The 15,079-nt window shown below is 47.2% G+C and overlaps 1 protein-coding gene across 1 annotated transcript; it reads left to right on the top strand.

Annotated features, from left to right (window-relative positions):
- Positions 1–324: 324 nt before the first annotated feature.
- On the top strand, positions 325–2,437 carry LYRM9 (LYR motif containing 9; the record flags this gene model as incomplete). Its single annotated transcript, XM_079725583.1, has 3 exons — positions 325–489; positions 2,156–2,248; positions 2,336–2,437. Exons 1-3 carry the CDS (start codon positions 364–366, stop codon positions 2,435–2,437), a joined length of 321 nt encoding a protein of 106 aa, XP_079581709.1. The 5' UTR covers positions 325–363.
- Between the last annotated feature and the right edge of the window lie 12,642 nt (positions 2,438–15,079).

A 15,079-nucleotide genomic window follows, 5' to 3' on the forward strand; every position in this document is an offset into this window, starting at 1 on the left:
CTCTGTTGCCTGAAGTCAGCTGGTTTCTCAGTGACTGTGACGCAGGATCTTCCTGCTCATCTCCCTTATTCCTCCTGGCATGACACCTCCTCATCCACCACCTGAAGCTGGTCTCCAGAAGGAAGACGACAGGATGAGGCTGTGCCTCTCACCTTTGGTTCTTGCAGGCCTGCTCTGAGCTGAGACTTCTGCAGGACCGAATGCGCAGCCTGAGCTCGGGGTCTGGGTTCCCTGGGGACCTGGCTCCGCACTGTATCAAATACGTCTGCTTCGCAGAGCGCTGGAAGCTGGGGGCCAGGGCTGAGTATTGGCTTGATACCTAGAAGTGATGCTCTGTGTTTTCCAGGGACCGAGGTCTTGCAGATGGCCCCGCTACCGGGGGCAGAGCTGGTCCAGAGGCCGCTGCAGCTCTACCGATACCTGCTGCGCTGTTGCCGGCAGCTGCCAACCAAGGGCATCCAGGAGCATTATAAGCATGCTGTCAGGCAGGTGGGAGCAGGGTCCACTGGGCTTGGGGTGGGGGGCTTCCTGTAATAGGGGGCCTATCACAGGGTTGGGGGCCAGGGGCAGTGGGCAGGGATGGTTTTTCCGGTGGTGGGGTTGGGGGTGGCAGTTCTGTAAGAGCCACCGGAAAGCAGTGCTGGCCAGCTCAGCTCCTCTCTCTGCTTTCTGTTCCGGAAACAGGATGCACCCAGCACAGCAGCTCTGTGCCAGGGCTTGAATAAGGCAGCTAAACAGATAATTAAAATAGAGTGTGAGACATAACATCATTTTGACAGGCATACCTGCCAGTAATGCACAACCTGAATTTAATCATGAGAAAACATCAGGTAAACCCAAACTGAGCAGCCGTCTACCACATAACCAACCTGTGCTCATCAAATGTGTCAACGTGCTGAAATGCAAAGGCAGATGACTGCTCTGGTTTAAAGGGGACTAAAGAGACGTGGCAACTAAGTGTAAGGAGTGATCCCAGATTGGATCCTGGACCAGAAAAAGCAATGATTGTGAAGGACATTATTGGGGAAATTCATGAAGCTGGAATATGGACTGTAGATTAGATAACAGTATTATATCAGTGTTTAATTTTCTGAATTTGATTACTGTGGTTATGTAAGAGAATGCCCTTGCTTACACACCCAAAGTATTCAGGGGTTAAGGGCATGACACCTGAAACTTTAAATGCTTCCAAAAATTTTTATACAAACCCATATAGAGAATGATAAAGCAAATGTGGCAAAATAGTAACAGTTGTGATTCTGGTAGGGAATTCTTTCGTAATATTCTTGCAGCTTTTCTGTAGATTAAAAATTATTTCCAAATAGAAAGTTAAAAGCTAAAATTTATATAAATATAGTATGGAAAGTAAAAAAAATAGAGGTAGCAACAGAGGATTGTGGAAACATGGAGAAGGAGTAGTTAGCTGTCTGAGGGAGTCTGGGAGGACTTCCTGGAGGTGAGCATTTGAGGTGCTCCTAAAGATAAGTAGGAGGACGTGTGGGGTTGAGAGTGACATATCAGAGGAAGTAACCAGTTCTTTTGAAGGGCCATGAGAGCCACACCAGTGAACCTGAATCTCATGTTGCTTTTCAAAGGCGAACATCTGGTCAAAGCAAACAGCAGCCCTGCATTGCTCTGCTTTGGGCCTGGCTGGATTTTCCAAAGCCACGCTCTCCACTGCCCCTCCCTTCCCTGCATGGCTTTCCAACATGGGTCTGGAGAAACTCTGCTCTTCTCTGTGGTGAAGCCATGCAGAGAGCTCAGCCTGGTGAAAGCAGCTTCCTGGGAAGAGCAAACAAAGCAGAGAGATGGAAGTTTCCCTTAGGCCTCTGCTACCCGATAACCTTTGGGCCCAGCTTGATTTGGGGGTAACTTGGGCCCAGTCTTCCTTTTCACGGCTGCCCTGCTGTTCGGAGTACAGGCTGTGTAGGCAGATAGTCCAGGATTCAAATGCTGGTGCCATTGCTTCACGGCAGGTTAGAGTTTCTGAGCCTGTTTCCTCCTCTCAGGGTGGGATCATCATAACTGTCTGTGGAGGGTAAGAGTGATGCTGAGTGTACGGTGCCCACGGCGTGCCTGGCCCACAGCTGCTGCTCTGAAGCTGCCAGTCCTGTGATTTTTGCCTAGTCATCTTTCCCTATGCTTAAACCTCCAGAGTTTCCGAGTTCATTCGGATGAAGACAACCCTGAGAGGATCCAGCAGATTATTAAAAGAGCCATTGAAGATGCTGACTGGATCCTGAACAAGGTAAGTGCTCGGCTTGGACTTCCACCTGCGAGTTGGGGTTGAGGGCTGTAATCTCCGTGACCACCAGGGGTCGCCCCTGCCCCACAGTTGAGACCGATCAGCGCTGTGGAGGCCCCCCTCCGGTCCCCAGCCGCTCCCCTCCTCCAGAAGCCCGAAGGTGATGGCAGATGCCCTTCTGGCTGCGTTTAATGCAAGGGGGTGCGCATCCTTCATCCCTGAAGGCAAACTTCTGCCTCAGTGCTGAATAAGCTGAGATGGGGCCACAGGAAGAAGGAAGAGAACAGTCCTGCTGGTAGCAATAGTGCCAAAGCTGGCAGCAGCCTTGTGACGGCTCAGAGAGGAAAGCTGGGTGAGGCAGGGTTACTGAGGAAACATTCGAGTGTCTGATTTGGTAGAGGCAGGAAGGGAGTCAGGAATACAGACAGGCTTGCTGGTCCTTACACTGGTATTAGAACAGCCTTGAGAGCTGGTGCACACCCCACCCCTCTGTCCTTCTGAATCAGATCTCCAGAGGTGGGGTCCAGGATTTGTTTTTTAAACTCAGTGATCGGACTAGTTGGTTTCTGAATGTTGTCTTCTATAACCGGAGATTTTTTTTTTTCTTCTGAACGAGACTCAGCTTGAAGGGAAGACTGGACACACCACAATTTTCAATTCCAATGTTCCCAGTGTCTTTCTTATCCTCTCTCCCCAACCCCATCAGCTTCCTTTTCTACTGGAACCAACTAGAGACTTGACTGTCTGATGCCTGCTGACCGGGTTCCACTGCCTCTAAGAAGCCCTTGCAGGAGGCGGCTGAGGCCTAGTGACCACGGTTCTCAGGACTTCCCGGGTCCTCCTTCCCCCCGCTGGCTTCCCTCACCCGCTCGTAATGATCTCTCTGTCTTACAGTATAAAAAACAGAACTGAGACTCCAGGACGTAGTGAGTGCAGCTGCCTTGGAGACACTGATATTGAGAGCCCTCGCTTCGCCTGGCACTAATCAGCGGCAGCAGTTTTGGAATATCCACTAGCCTCGTTGGCTGGGAGCAGGAAATCAGGGGTAGGAGAAGCTGATATTTGCTCAGACGGATCTTCTTACCATGTTTGTGTCTCCAGTGTCTCCTTTATGTTTGCTTTTCCAGCTGGTTATGATGTGAGATTTGGGGAGAATGTGTTTTCTCACTTTGCACTGAAAGTGATTCATTTACTCTGGGCATCGTTCTTTGAGACCCAGGGCTGGCGTGCCCTCATATAGCTGCCTGTACAGAGGGCAGGGCATGGGTTTAAGAACCACGCAGATCTGGATTTGAATCTCAGCTCAGCAGCTTTTCAAGGGTGTTGGCTTCAAGTCCAGTTTCCTCCTTCATTAGGATTAGATAAGATGAAATCGAAGAGCCTGACGTAGGACACGGTATGGGGTGGGGCCAGTAAACATCCCTCTGAGGAAGCTGTCCTCTGCTGCTCCCGCGGTGCTCACACATCTCTCTAGCTCTCTCCACATCAGGTCTTAGTTCCTTGTGGGCTGGTCCCGTCCCTGCCTGTCACCCCAGGCCCCCGCAGTTGCACTGTGCCCAGCGGTCCGCCCAGCAGCTGCTCTTCCTGACACCAGCCCAGAGAGGCAGAAACCCTGGTCCTTGCCATCTTGGGGTTTATTGTGTCCCAGAGTGGCGAAACAAAGAACGCCAGAGCAGCTGCAGTAGATGGCGGCACGTCAGGCTGTGTGAACCTGTGATCTGTTTTGACCGGCCCTTGCCTACTTTACTCCATCTTAGCAGGAAAGCGGGGAGGAGCAAGCCAGCAGTCATGAGGTTATCGTGAGCCTGAAATCGGTGGAGAATGCAGACCTGGGTCACATCCCAACTCCACACAAGTTACTCTTGGGTCACTTACCTCCTCTCCTTCAGCTCCTGTTTCCCTGTCTGTCCAGCAGAGTAATGACCGTACCTACCACTCGGGGCCACGGTGAGGAGTCATGAGCCGTAATGTACACCAAGTGCTTCACCCAGAACCCGGCCTGGGGAGCCAGGGAGAAGGGAGCTCAGAGAGGCTGCGCCCCTTTTCAAGGTCACAGAACTGCTAAGCCAGGTCTGTGAATGTACCAAACACTACAGATTTAGGAGGGAAAGGAGAGCAGCCGGGAAAGAGGGAAGGGAGCGTGAGAGGGAGGGAGGGAGGAGGGAGGGAGAGCAGCAGGGAATGTCGGGGTAGTGCACTCAGTTGATCAGCAGATAATGAAGTAAATACATCAATTTGTGAAAGCTCTGGTGTATGTTGTTCCCTACTGTGTGCTGTCATCCTGGATGTTGAGGATTAGAGATAGGCAAACAGAAAGCTGCCTGGGAGGGATCATTCTTCAGAGTCCTAACTCATTCATTGAAGTGTCCAATCCTAGGTAAAAATAAAATTTCAGAACTTGATTTAAGGTGGTGGTATCTCCCCTCTTCCAGTTGGGATCTGCTGCAGTGGGAAACCCGCTGTCAGAGAAGGGGGCACGGGTGGGCGGCCGTTGCTAACTTGGGGGTGGGGCGGGAGTGGAGGGGCATGCCAGGCAGAGGGGCAGTTTAAGCAAAGGCTCCAAATAGCACCACTTGCTCAGGAACTCCCACGCTGTTCAGTGTGGTTGAGACCCTGTGGACGGAAGAGACAGTTCTACAATCATCTCTTTATATAATTGTCTCTCACCTGAGAGTGAACCCCTGGAGGGCAGGGACCATGTGCTGGTCAGTGCAAAATCTTCTGGGCCAGCTGTGTGTCTGCTGCCCAGGTGGAGAGTTGTAAGCATTTGTTGAATGGGAGAATGATAATACCAGGCAACCTGATGTCTCTCTTTTGTTAGAGTGTTTATTGCTTTTTAATAATGGGGGAGGCTGGGAGGTGGTGATTATTTCTTGGCCAAGCACTGGTGTGTGTGTGTGTGTGTGTGTGTGTGTGTGTGTTCTTATCACTGATGCTCAAATAAAGTCTTAATATTATTATGAAAGTAGTTTTGACTTTGAGAATCCCCTGAAAGGATTTCGGGGATTCCCAGGAGTCCATGGACCATACTTGAAAATCACTGTTTCTGTATGTACACTGAATAAAGCAGAATGCAAAGTAGATTTTTACCTCCCTTCTTGATACCATGCCTTTGTTAATTTGGCCTAAGATTGCATTCATTTTTTAAAGAACCAGTGTCATCTGATTGGTTTGCATTCGGCAGTTAACATGAAAAAAATCTTAGAAGACACGATGCTAGGGGAAGCAAAGGACACCTTCATAGGAGAAGTAATGCTTAAGCTCAGTCTTCATAGAGAAAAGAATGTTTTTTCAGGTGAATAAGTGAGGCAAGTAGAGCATTCCAGATGGGAGGAGAAGCATGGGCAAATATATATGGCACGAACAGGCTGGGGTGCTGGGAGAGTGAGGAATTTATTTGCAAGGTACAAGGGTGTCAGAGAACATCATGGACGCGGCAAGAGGGAGGTCAGCAGTGGGGGTAGGAAAACCCACATCAGTTTGGGAATAGAAGTAGGTGAGACCGGTGATTAGAGAGGCCTGCTTTGGGCCAGTGGCTGAAATTAGGGGGCATAGGGGCTCTTGGGCTCAGCCAACCTCAAGGTTATGAGCCCTAGTCAGTTTCAGAGTTCTAATGAAGCTCCTCTTGTGCATTCATTACTCAAAGCTGAAAGGGAACGGGTGCCTCCCCAGATGTCAATGGAAAGGGATTCATTCTCTTCAGAGATGCTGTGTCTCCATGGTATTGACAGCAGCTGATTAACAGGAGGTAGAGATAGAGATGTTCTGAAGGTTTGGAGAAACCTGATCCTGAATGAAGCTATCCAAGTGCCCACTCAAGGGCATGCCCCTCCTTTGGGACCCACTGCTACCCATAGAGACCCCTGTACTTCTCAGACGGGATGGTATTTATGGAATTAAAGGTCTCTCTCTTCCACAAGATAGTGAGTTCCAGTGGCAAGGATCATGACTTCAACTCATTCAGCAAATGTATGTGAAGCTCCTACTACGTGCAAGGCACCATGCCAGGTGTTGGTAGGGTACCTAAATTTAAAGCCTTAACCTGGATCCCAATTACATTTTCCTATTGATTTTGGCTCATAAGGCCAGCGTGTCAGAATTAGTAGAATGTGGATCTAGCATGTTAATCACACTTCATTTCCTCTGCTGTTTTGCCGTTTATTCATTAATTCATTAATTCAGGGAACATTGAGCACCTCTTATGTATCAAAAATTCCATCTATAGTTTCATTAAGGTTGTGTTATGGGTGGTTTAATTGCTCTCCTTATTGATCTGTATGGTTTCTGGAGATGTATGGAGAGATTTCATTTTGGGCACCCATGATTATCCATAGGAATCTAGTTTTGTTTTTTTTTTTTGCGGTACGCGGGCCTCTCACTGTTGTGGCCTCTCCCGTTGCAGAGCACAGACTCCGGACGCGCAGGCTCAACGGCCATGGCCCACGGGCCCAGCCGCTCCGCGGCATGTGGAATCTTCCCGGACCGGGGCACGAACCCGTATCCCCTGCATCGGCAGGTGGACTCTCAACCACTGCGCCACCAGGGAAGCCCCAGGAATCTAGTTTTTTTAATCAAAGTAAAAATTTTTTTTTATCCTGAAAGTTTTCTATTTATAGACATTAGCCCACATTTACACACACACACATAACATTTGCTGCTGACAAGTCTGGCTGAGAAATGGTGAATGACTTTGAAAACATGTTTTTCTGACATTTTCAACTTAGTATTACCGTAAATCTTTAAAATTCTTGAATTGGAGTGATAAGGAGAATTGCCCAAGGCTCCAACCTGTCAGTCTAGCCTCAACCTCCAGCCTCTAGGCATGTAGGTAAATGAACACTCTCATTCTTTTTTTCATCTTAGCTGCAGTGCTGATTTCATGTTCTCTCTGGTCTAGGCCCCTATGCATAATTGGCTGTGTCAGACACTGCTGCTTGAGGAGCCTAGAACCCTCATACACTGCTGGTGGGAGTGTAGGTGGGGCAGCTGCTTTGGAAACCAGTTTGAAAGTTTCCCAAAATGTTAAACATGGAGTTACCATATGACTCAGCCATTCTACTCCTATGCATATACCCAAGGGAAATGACATACATCCACACAAAACACTTGTACACAAATGTTCATGGCTTTATTCATAATAGCAAAAAAAAAAAACCAACCCAAATATCCATCAACTGATGAATAGATAAATAGATGTAGTATAGTTATACAATAGTATGTAATTCAGTACTAAAAAGGAATGAAGTACTGATACACCCTGCAACGTGGATGAACCTTGCAAACACTATGTTAAGTGAAAGAAGCCCGTCACACAATACAAAGATGTATTGTATGATTCCATTTATCTGAAATATCCATAATAGGCAAATCTATGCAGACATAAAGTAGATAAGCCTAGGGCCTCCCTGGTGGTGCAGTGGTTGAGAGTCCGCCTGCCGATGCAGGGGATACGGGTTCGTGCCCCGGTCCGGGAGGATCCCATATGCCGCGGAGCAGCTGGGCCTGTGAGCCATGGCCACTGAGCCTGCGCATCCGGAGCCTGTGCTCCGCAACGGGAGAGGCCACAACAGTGAGAGGCCCGCGTACTGCAAAAAAAAAAAAAAAAAAAAAAAAAAGCAGATTAGCCTAGGGGCTGGGAGGGGTAGGTGTTGGGAAGAGCGGGGTTTCCTTATGGAGTGATGAAAATATTTTAAAATTAGATTATGGCGAAGGTTGTATAACTCTGTGAATATGTTAAAAACCACAGAGTTGTATACTTTAAATGGGTGAATTGTGTGGTATGTGCGTTACATCAGTAAAACTCCTAAAGATAAAATAAAATGCCAGGAGAAAACTGAATAAATCCCAAAGCATCTGGAAGGTAACACCCAAACTATCATTAATTTCTAGAAAATTCTTTCCTTCTTGATTAGTTTCTTTTGAAGGGAACAATTGTCTTCTCTCTCCAGTGGTGTCCAAGGCTGAATTTTCCTACTGGGAATGAGGGCCAATCCTCATGCCTTCTTTACCCACTGTGCTCACTTTGTAATCCTTTGGCGCAGTTCTCACTTTTCTTCAGAGAGAAACAAGCCGAGAGAGGCTAAGACATTTGTCCAAGGTCACATCTCAAGAACACACATCTCAGGCTTCCCTGGTGGCACGGTGGTTGAGAATCTGCCTGCCAGTGCAGGGGGCACGGGTTTGATCCCTGGTCTGGGCAGATCCCACATGCCGCGGAGCAACTAAACCTGTGCGCCACAACTACTGAGCTTGTGCTCTAGAGCCCGCAAGCCACAACTACTGAGCCTGCGTGCTGCAACTGCTGAAGCCCGTGCATCTAGAGCCCATGCTCCGCAACAAGAGAAGCCACCACAGTGAGAAGCCCACACACCGCAACAAAGAGTAGCCCCGCTTGCCGCAACTAGAGAAAGCCCGTGTGCAGCCACGAAGACCCAGTGCAGCCAAAAATAAATAAATAAATTTATTTTAAAAGAAAAAGAAAAAAAGAACACACATCTCCCAGGTTGGGCCCTTTCTACAGGTTGAAGGCTGCTCTTCCAAAGGCTCTGAGATGATAACCTATCTACATTAAGTTATATTTAAAAATTTTTTTTTTATCCTTATCCCCTCTAAGAGGTACAAAGGACTTGGGGAAATGAAGTGATTTTGGATTACAAAAAGTTTGAGTTTCCCAACTGGAGTGCCCTAGGCTTGTCACCTCTACCTGAAGCAACCTTAACCCATTATCCCAGTGTGCCCTACTTATGTTGTCACTTTTTATGTGTGTCAGGGAATGAAAAGGGTTGGAAAGCTCTGGGGTCTTCTCCTTGGCATTTTCTGTGGCTGAAAGCACTGAGCTGAGGTGTCTCTCTGGTGTGTATATGGCTACCACAACCCAGAAAAAGACATCTGATCTTGTTAAAAGATGGGCTAATAGCTATGTGACTTAGGGAAAGTTACTTAATCTTACTAAGCCTCACTTTTCTCATTTGTACAATGGAGATAAAAATAATAGCTGTCTCCCAGTGTAGTTCTGAGGATTTCAATGAGATGCTGCACCAAACATACTTAGCTGGAGCCTGGTACACAGCTAGCACTAAATAAATGTAGCTCCTATGCTTGTTAATTGCATGGGGTCTCCCTGCACTGGAGGTTGTCTGGAGCCAGTTTGGGCTTTCAGGCTGATTTCTTTCTGTACATTATTTCACTGATTAGGGAGAGCAAACTCATTTTCACTTTTCCCTGAAAGCTTCCATCATAAGAGAAATCTGAGGAGAGATAAGGAATCATGTCTTCATGTCACAGGTGGGGGTTGGCAGGTCAGGGCACATGACAGAAGCTACCAGGGATTCTATTTGCACGAAGACCCTCAAGCCCTTCTGGGAGGCATGAAGACAAGTTGAAACACAGGTTTGGCTCTGGACTGAGATGCTGAAGCAAGGAAAAGGGCAAAAGCTGCCTCTTGAAAACTTGGGGGATTGTCTTTCAATGTTTTTCTTATCTATTGCTGGGTAGCAAGTTACTTCAAAATTTAGTGGCTCAGAACCGCCATGACTTATTATTTCTCATTATTCTGTTGGTCAGGAATTCAGGAAGGGCTTGTCTGGGTGGTGACAAGTAGTGAGAGCTGGGTCACTCAGTCTGCTGCATTCAGATGGTGGCTGGGCTGAGCTGGAAGGTTCAGGAAGGCTTCAAATACATGTCTGGCACCATGGCCTTCCTCTATGGGACCTCCCTCTTTCCCTACGTGGTCTCTCATTTAGAAGACCGTGCATTTCTTTATGGTGGCTGCCTTCCTCAGAGAGCATGAGAGCCTCACCTTTTTCACGTCCTTTTAAAGGCTAGGACTAGAGTGACGCTTCTGTGTTGTTCTGGTGGTCAGAACGAGATTCAAGGGAAAAGGAAATAGACTGTACATCTTGATGGAACAAGTAGCATGCACATACAATGAGGAGAGACATTGATGGTGGCCACCTTTGGAGACCATCCACCACACCCAGTGAGCTGGGAACTTAAATTTGGGGAAGATAAAAACAATATGCTTTAAGTCAGACACTGGCTGAAGGAAGGACAACTTTGGAAGCAACACTGAGGTGCAACACTAAAAACGTTCCCCCAGCTCAACTCGGGAGAAACCATTCTCATCAATCTTAGAGTCAGGGACTGAGGGAGAATAAAAATCAAAGACTTTTAATAATTAGGTCGCAATATGACATTGCAAGAGCAAGGTCACTTTGTTCAGGATTCTGATAAAAGAATTATAACTATGGCCAGAAGAGATAAGTGTTGGTGAGGATATGGAGAAAAGAGAACCCTTGTGCACTGTTGGTGGGAATGTAAATTGGTGTAGCCATTATGGAGAACAGCATGAAGGTTCCTTTAAAAAAATTAAAACTAGGGCTTCCCTGGTGGTGCAGAGGTTGAGAGTCTGCCTGCTGATGCAGGGGACGTGGGTTCATGCCCCGGTCCGGGAGGATCCCACATGCCGCGGAGCGGCTGGGCCCGTGAGCCATGGCTGCGGAGCTTGGGCATCCGGAGCCTGTGCTCCGCAATGGGAGAGGCCACAGCAGTGAGAGGCCTGCGTACCGCAAAAAAAAAAATTAAAAATAGAGTTATCATATGATCCAGCAATCCCACTTCTGGGTGTATCTCCAAAGCAGTTGAAATCAGGATCTAGAAGACATACCTGTACTCCCATGTTCACTGCAGCATTATTCACAATAGCCAAGATATGGAAACGACCTAAGTATCTGTCAGTGGATGAATGGATAAAGAAGATGTGATATATGTAAATATACAATGAAATATTATTCAGTCATGAGAAAGAAGGAAGTCCTGCCATTTGCAACAGCATGGGTGGACCTTGAGGGCATTATGCTAAGTGAAGTAAGTCAGACAGAGAAGGACAAATACTATATGATACCACTTATCTGAGGAATCTAAAAAACTGAATTCATAGAGAGTAGAGTGTTGGTTACCAGGGGCTGGGGTGTGGGGTAAAAGGAGGTGTGTTGGACAGACTTCCAATTGTAAGATGAATATGTTCTGTGGGGTCTCATGTACAGCATGGTGATTATAGCTACTAATACTGTATTATAAACTTGAAGGTTGCTAAGAGAATATATCTTAAATGTTCTCAACACAAGAAAAGAAATGGTAATTTTATGAGGTGATAGAGGTATTCGCTAATGCTATGGTGGTAATCACTTTGCAGCATATAAGTGCATCAAATCAACATGTTGTACACCTTAAGCTATTACACAATGTTGCATGTCAATTATATCTCAGTGAAGCTGAAAAAAACCCAAACCTCTGGTCAGGAGAGTATCTTCTCAGTGAGAGCAATGGAATCATGACGGGAGAAACAAGCCACAGGAATGAATGGGCTCCCAGGAGTGAAATCAAGGAGGGTGATGTGGGGAATTCCCTGGCAGTCCAGTGGTTAGGACTCTGTGCTTTCACTGCCGAGCACCCCGGTTCAATCCCTGGTCAGGGAACTAAGATCCTGCAAGCTGTGCGGTGCGGCCAAAAAAAAAAAAAAAAAAAAAAAAAGGAGAGTGATGTGAACATAGCAGTGAAGAACCCCCAAAGACATGGCTGGCTCTCTTCATGGGGAGCAGTAGTAAGGCGTCAGACAGCTGAAACCAAGGCCACCAGATGTAGGCATAGAGATGGCTTTGGAGGCTGTCACAGAATATCCACAGCATGGCTGCCTGTGAGACCACGTGGGCAGCCTGGAGCCTGGCTGGAGGCAGGAGAAGCACGTGAGGAGGCTGGACGCCAGTGATAGCTACTGTACTCCTCCCTCAATGATTCATCTCCCAACTGGGGAAGCACATACATTTAGATTATATGTTTTGGGGGATCACCCTCCCACAGGGTAAACATTAGCTAAGAACGGAGCACATGGCTGAAGAAACTATTTTAAAATACATCATTTATTACTTGGAACCAATTGCTTTGAATTTCATGAAGGCAACCTTCACAAAGAAATAGCACCAAGGATGTCTTGAGTATTCTCTTCAAAGGGCCCAGACATGGAATCCTACTCAGCAATCAAAAGGAACTAACTGTTGATGCATGAACCAACTTGGGTAAATCTCAAAGGCGTTATGCCAAGTGAGAGAAGCATAGATTACATGTAACCAAGGTACATAGGTTATGATTCCATTTATATGACAGTCTCAAAAAGACAAAACTACAGCAGTGGAGGACAGATTAGTGGTTACCAGAGGTTAGAGGTGGAGGGAGGGTGTGACTATCAAGGGGTAGCATGAGGGACATTTTGGGAGTGAAATGGCTGTTTTGTATCCTATTGTGGTAACAGTCACATGAAGCACTTTCCATGCAATAGTTCATTTGATTGAAATTTCACAAAGTCCTGCTTTATGATTCCCATTGATGGGGCTCAGAGAGGTTACATGAGTTGCGGAGGCACACAGCGGTAGACATGAGATTCAGACCCAGCACAGTCAAGCTCCAAAGCCCGTGTTCTTCCTCCTATACCACTACCTTTGGATAGCTGCGGCTGTAGAGGGTGTCCTATTGGTCATTTTGGGGGCTCTCTCTGCAAAAGTGCCTGTGTGTGCTGGTGGCTGTGTTAGGCTCTATATATAAATGCTTAGATTTAGGTCCTGGCCTCTGAGATCTTCCAATTTAAGATGAACATCATTCATTTCTAGGACTCTAACTTGCTTTATTTAGTGCTTTACATGTGTTAGCTCTGATCCTCATAAATCATGCAAAGTGGTTGACTGTCTTCATTTACAGGTGACAAAACTGAGGCTCAGAGAGATAAGTAACTTGTCCAAAGCCACACAGCTAAGTGTCAGAATGGGATTTGGAGAGGACGCGGGTCTGCCTGACTCCAAAGCCTGTGCCCACCACTGGATACCACACAGCCTGCAGTGCAATAAGGGACGTGACCAAGTAGACTCTCACATAGTCACGTGATCAAATGTCATGAGGTTTTTAAAAGATGATCATTAAAAATAATCTTTAGGGCTTCCCTGGTGGCGCAGTGGTTGAGAGTCCACCTGGCGATGCAGGGGACATGGGTTCGTGCCCCGGTGCAGGAAGATCCCACATGCCGCGGAGCGGCTGGGCCTGTGAGCCATGGCCGCTGAGCCTGTGCTTCCGGAGCCTGTGCTCCGCAACGGGAGAGGCCACAACAGTGAGAGGCCCGTGTACCGCAAAAAAAAAAAAAAATCTTTAGTGAAAAGAAAAATGCCTATGATATGAAGCTCCTGAGAAAAAGTAGTACACAAAAGTGTATGTACAGTGAGATCATTTAACAAACACACCATCAGACAAACTTGCCCATGTAGAGAAACGGAAATTGGAGAGAGATCCACCAAAATGTGAAGAGTGGTAGTGAAATTATGGGTAGTTTTTTCTAGCTTTCTGAATTTGTCACATTTTCCCCAATGGAAAAAAACTCCCATATATATTTTTTAAAAAGATGGCCACTCCAACATGGATAAAATGAAGCACGGGTCTAATGTAATAACAGAAGAAAACCCCTCAGACCCAGCCTCAGCCAGCTTCTGACCATCTTTGAACATTCGCTGTGGGTACCAGTCTGGGGTGGGCCCTGAGGCCTGTCTGTGTCTCCCCAGCTGTGCTGTAAGTTCCTATGGGACAGATTGGGTCCTATTCATCTTTGTGCCCCCAAAGCCAAAAGCAATGCCCTGTGTGTGGTAAGAACACAATGAGAGCTGAAATAGAAAGACTCTCCAAGGTGGTTTTTTTAGGACGTGTGACTTGACTTGGAGACCTGACTTGCCAGCCAAGCCTCTAGGACTAGACAGGAACTACACTTCACAGCATCATTAATGCACCAATACGAGAAGCATCCAAAGGACTCACTCAGCTCTCCTAAACCAGTCAGTCTCATTGTTATTCCTCATCTTCTCATTATTCTGCCATCTTCTCTGATTAGAGAAGACAAACGTCTCCATCGTTCAGAGACCCTTGCATTTTGGGGGTTTTAATATACGACATTCAACTTTCATTATCCAATTGCTATTGTAATTAATGTATTCTGACATGGCCCTTGCTGACAAGAATCTCGCTATATTGTGGGCCAAACCATGTCCCCTACAACTTAACAATGACCCTGAAAGGCGCTTCTGATCTAGCTTCCTCCTGGCTCTGGCCTCCTCTCCCAGGGCTCCCTCCCCAATCCTACTCTGCTCCAGCTGCATCCTGTTACCTGCCCCAGTGGGCCCAGTGCTTTGGGCTCTAGTCCCAGCTTTGTTCGTGCTGTTCCCCTGCGCGGTTTGCCCTCCCCTCAGTCCATCTCCCAAACTCCTCACCCTTCTTTCAAGGCTCTTACAAGGCTCCTCTGCAAAGTCTTTCTTGACCTCTATCCACAGGCAACCCTGATCTCTCCCGAAGAATTCTAGCGTCTCTAGAATGTTTCTCGCACTTACTCAATATCCACCCTTTCTGTGTGTATTTAGTGGGCACTTGATATGGAGCTAGGTGCTTGGTGTATGTTACCTTGAATTCTGGCAGCAACCATGTGAGGAAGCATTCACGTTTCCACTGATGAGGACACGGGCTCAGAAGTGAAGGACTGGCCCAGGTTCTCACAGACATTAATGGTAGAACCAGGATTGATGCTGGGTCTGTGTGACTCCAACATTCAGTCAAGTTTTGCCGAGTTGAATTGGATTACTCAGCCAGGTGGTGGCTGCTACAGTGGGTAGTCGCTGTGCATTCTTAACAGTCCCCTGACAGGAGGGGCTTGGAGTAACAGTCTGATTGGAGGGGAAGCAGCTAAGGGATGGTCTGAAGCTGCATTTGGGCAACCATCATACTGCTTTTAATGGACTGCATGTTTATGTAGGG

The sequence above is a fragment of the Hyperoodon ampullatus genome, assembly GCF_949752795.1.
Source record: "Hyperoodon ampullatus genome assembly, chromosome: 19".
Taxonomy (NCBI): Eukaryota; Metazoa; Chordata; class Mammalia; order Artiodactyla; family Ziphiidae; genus Hyperoodon; species Hyperoodon ampullatus.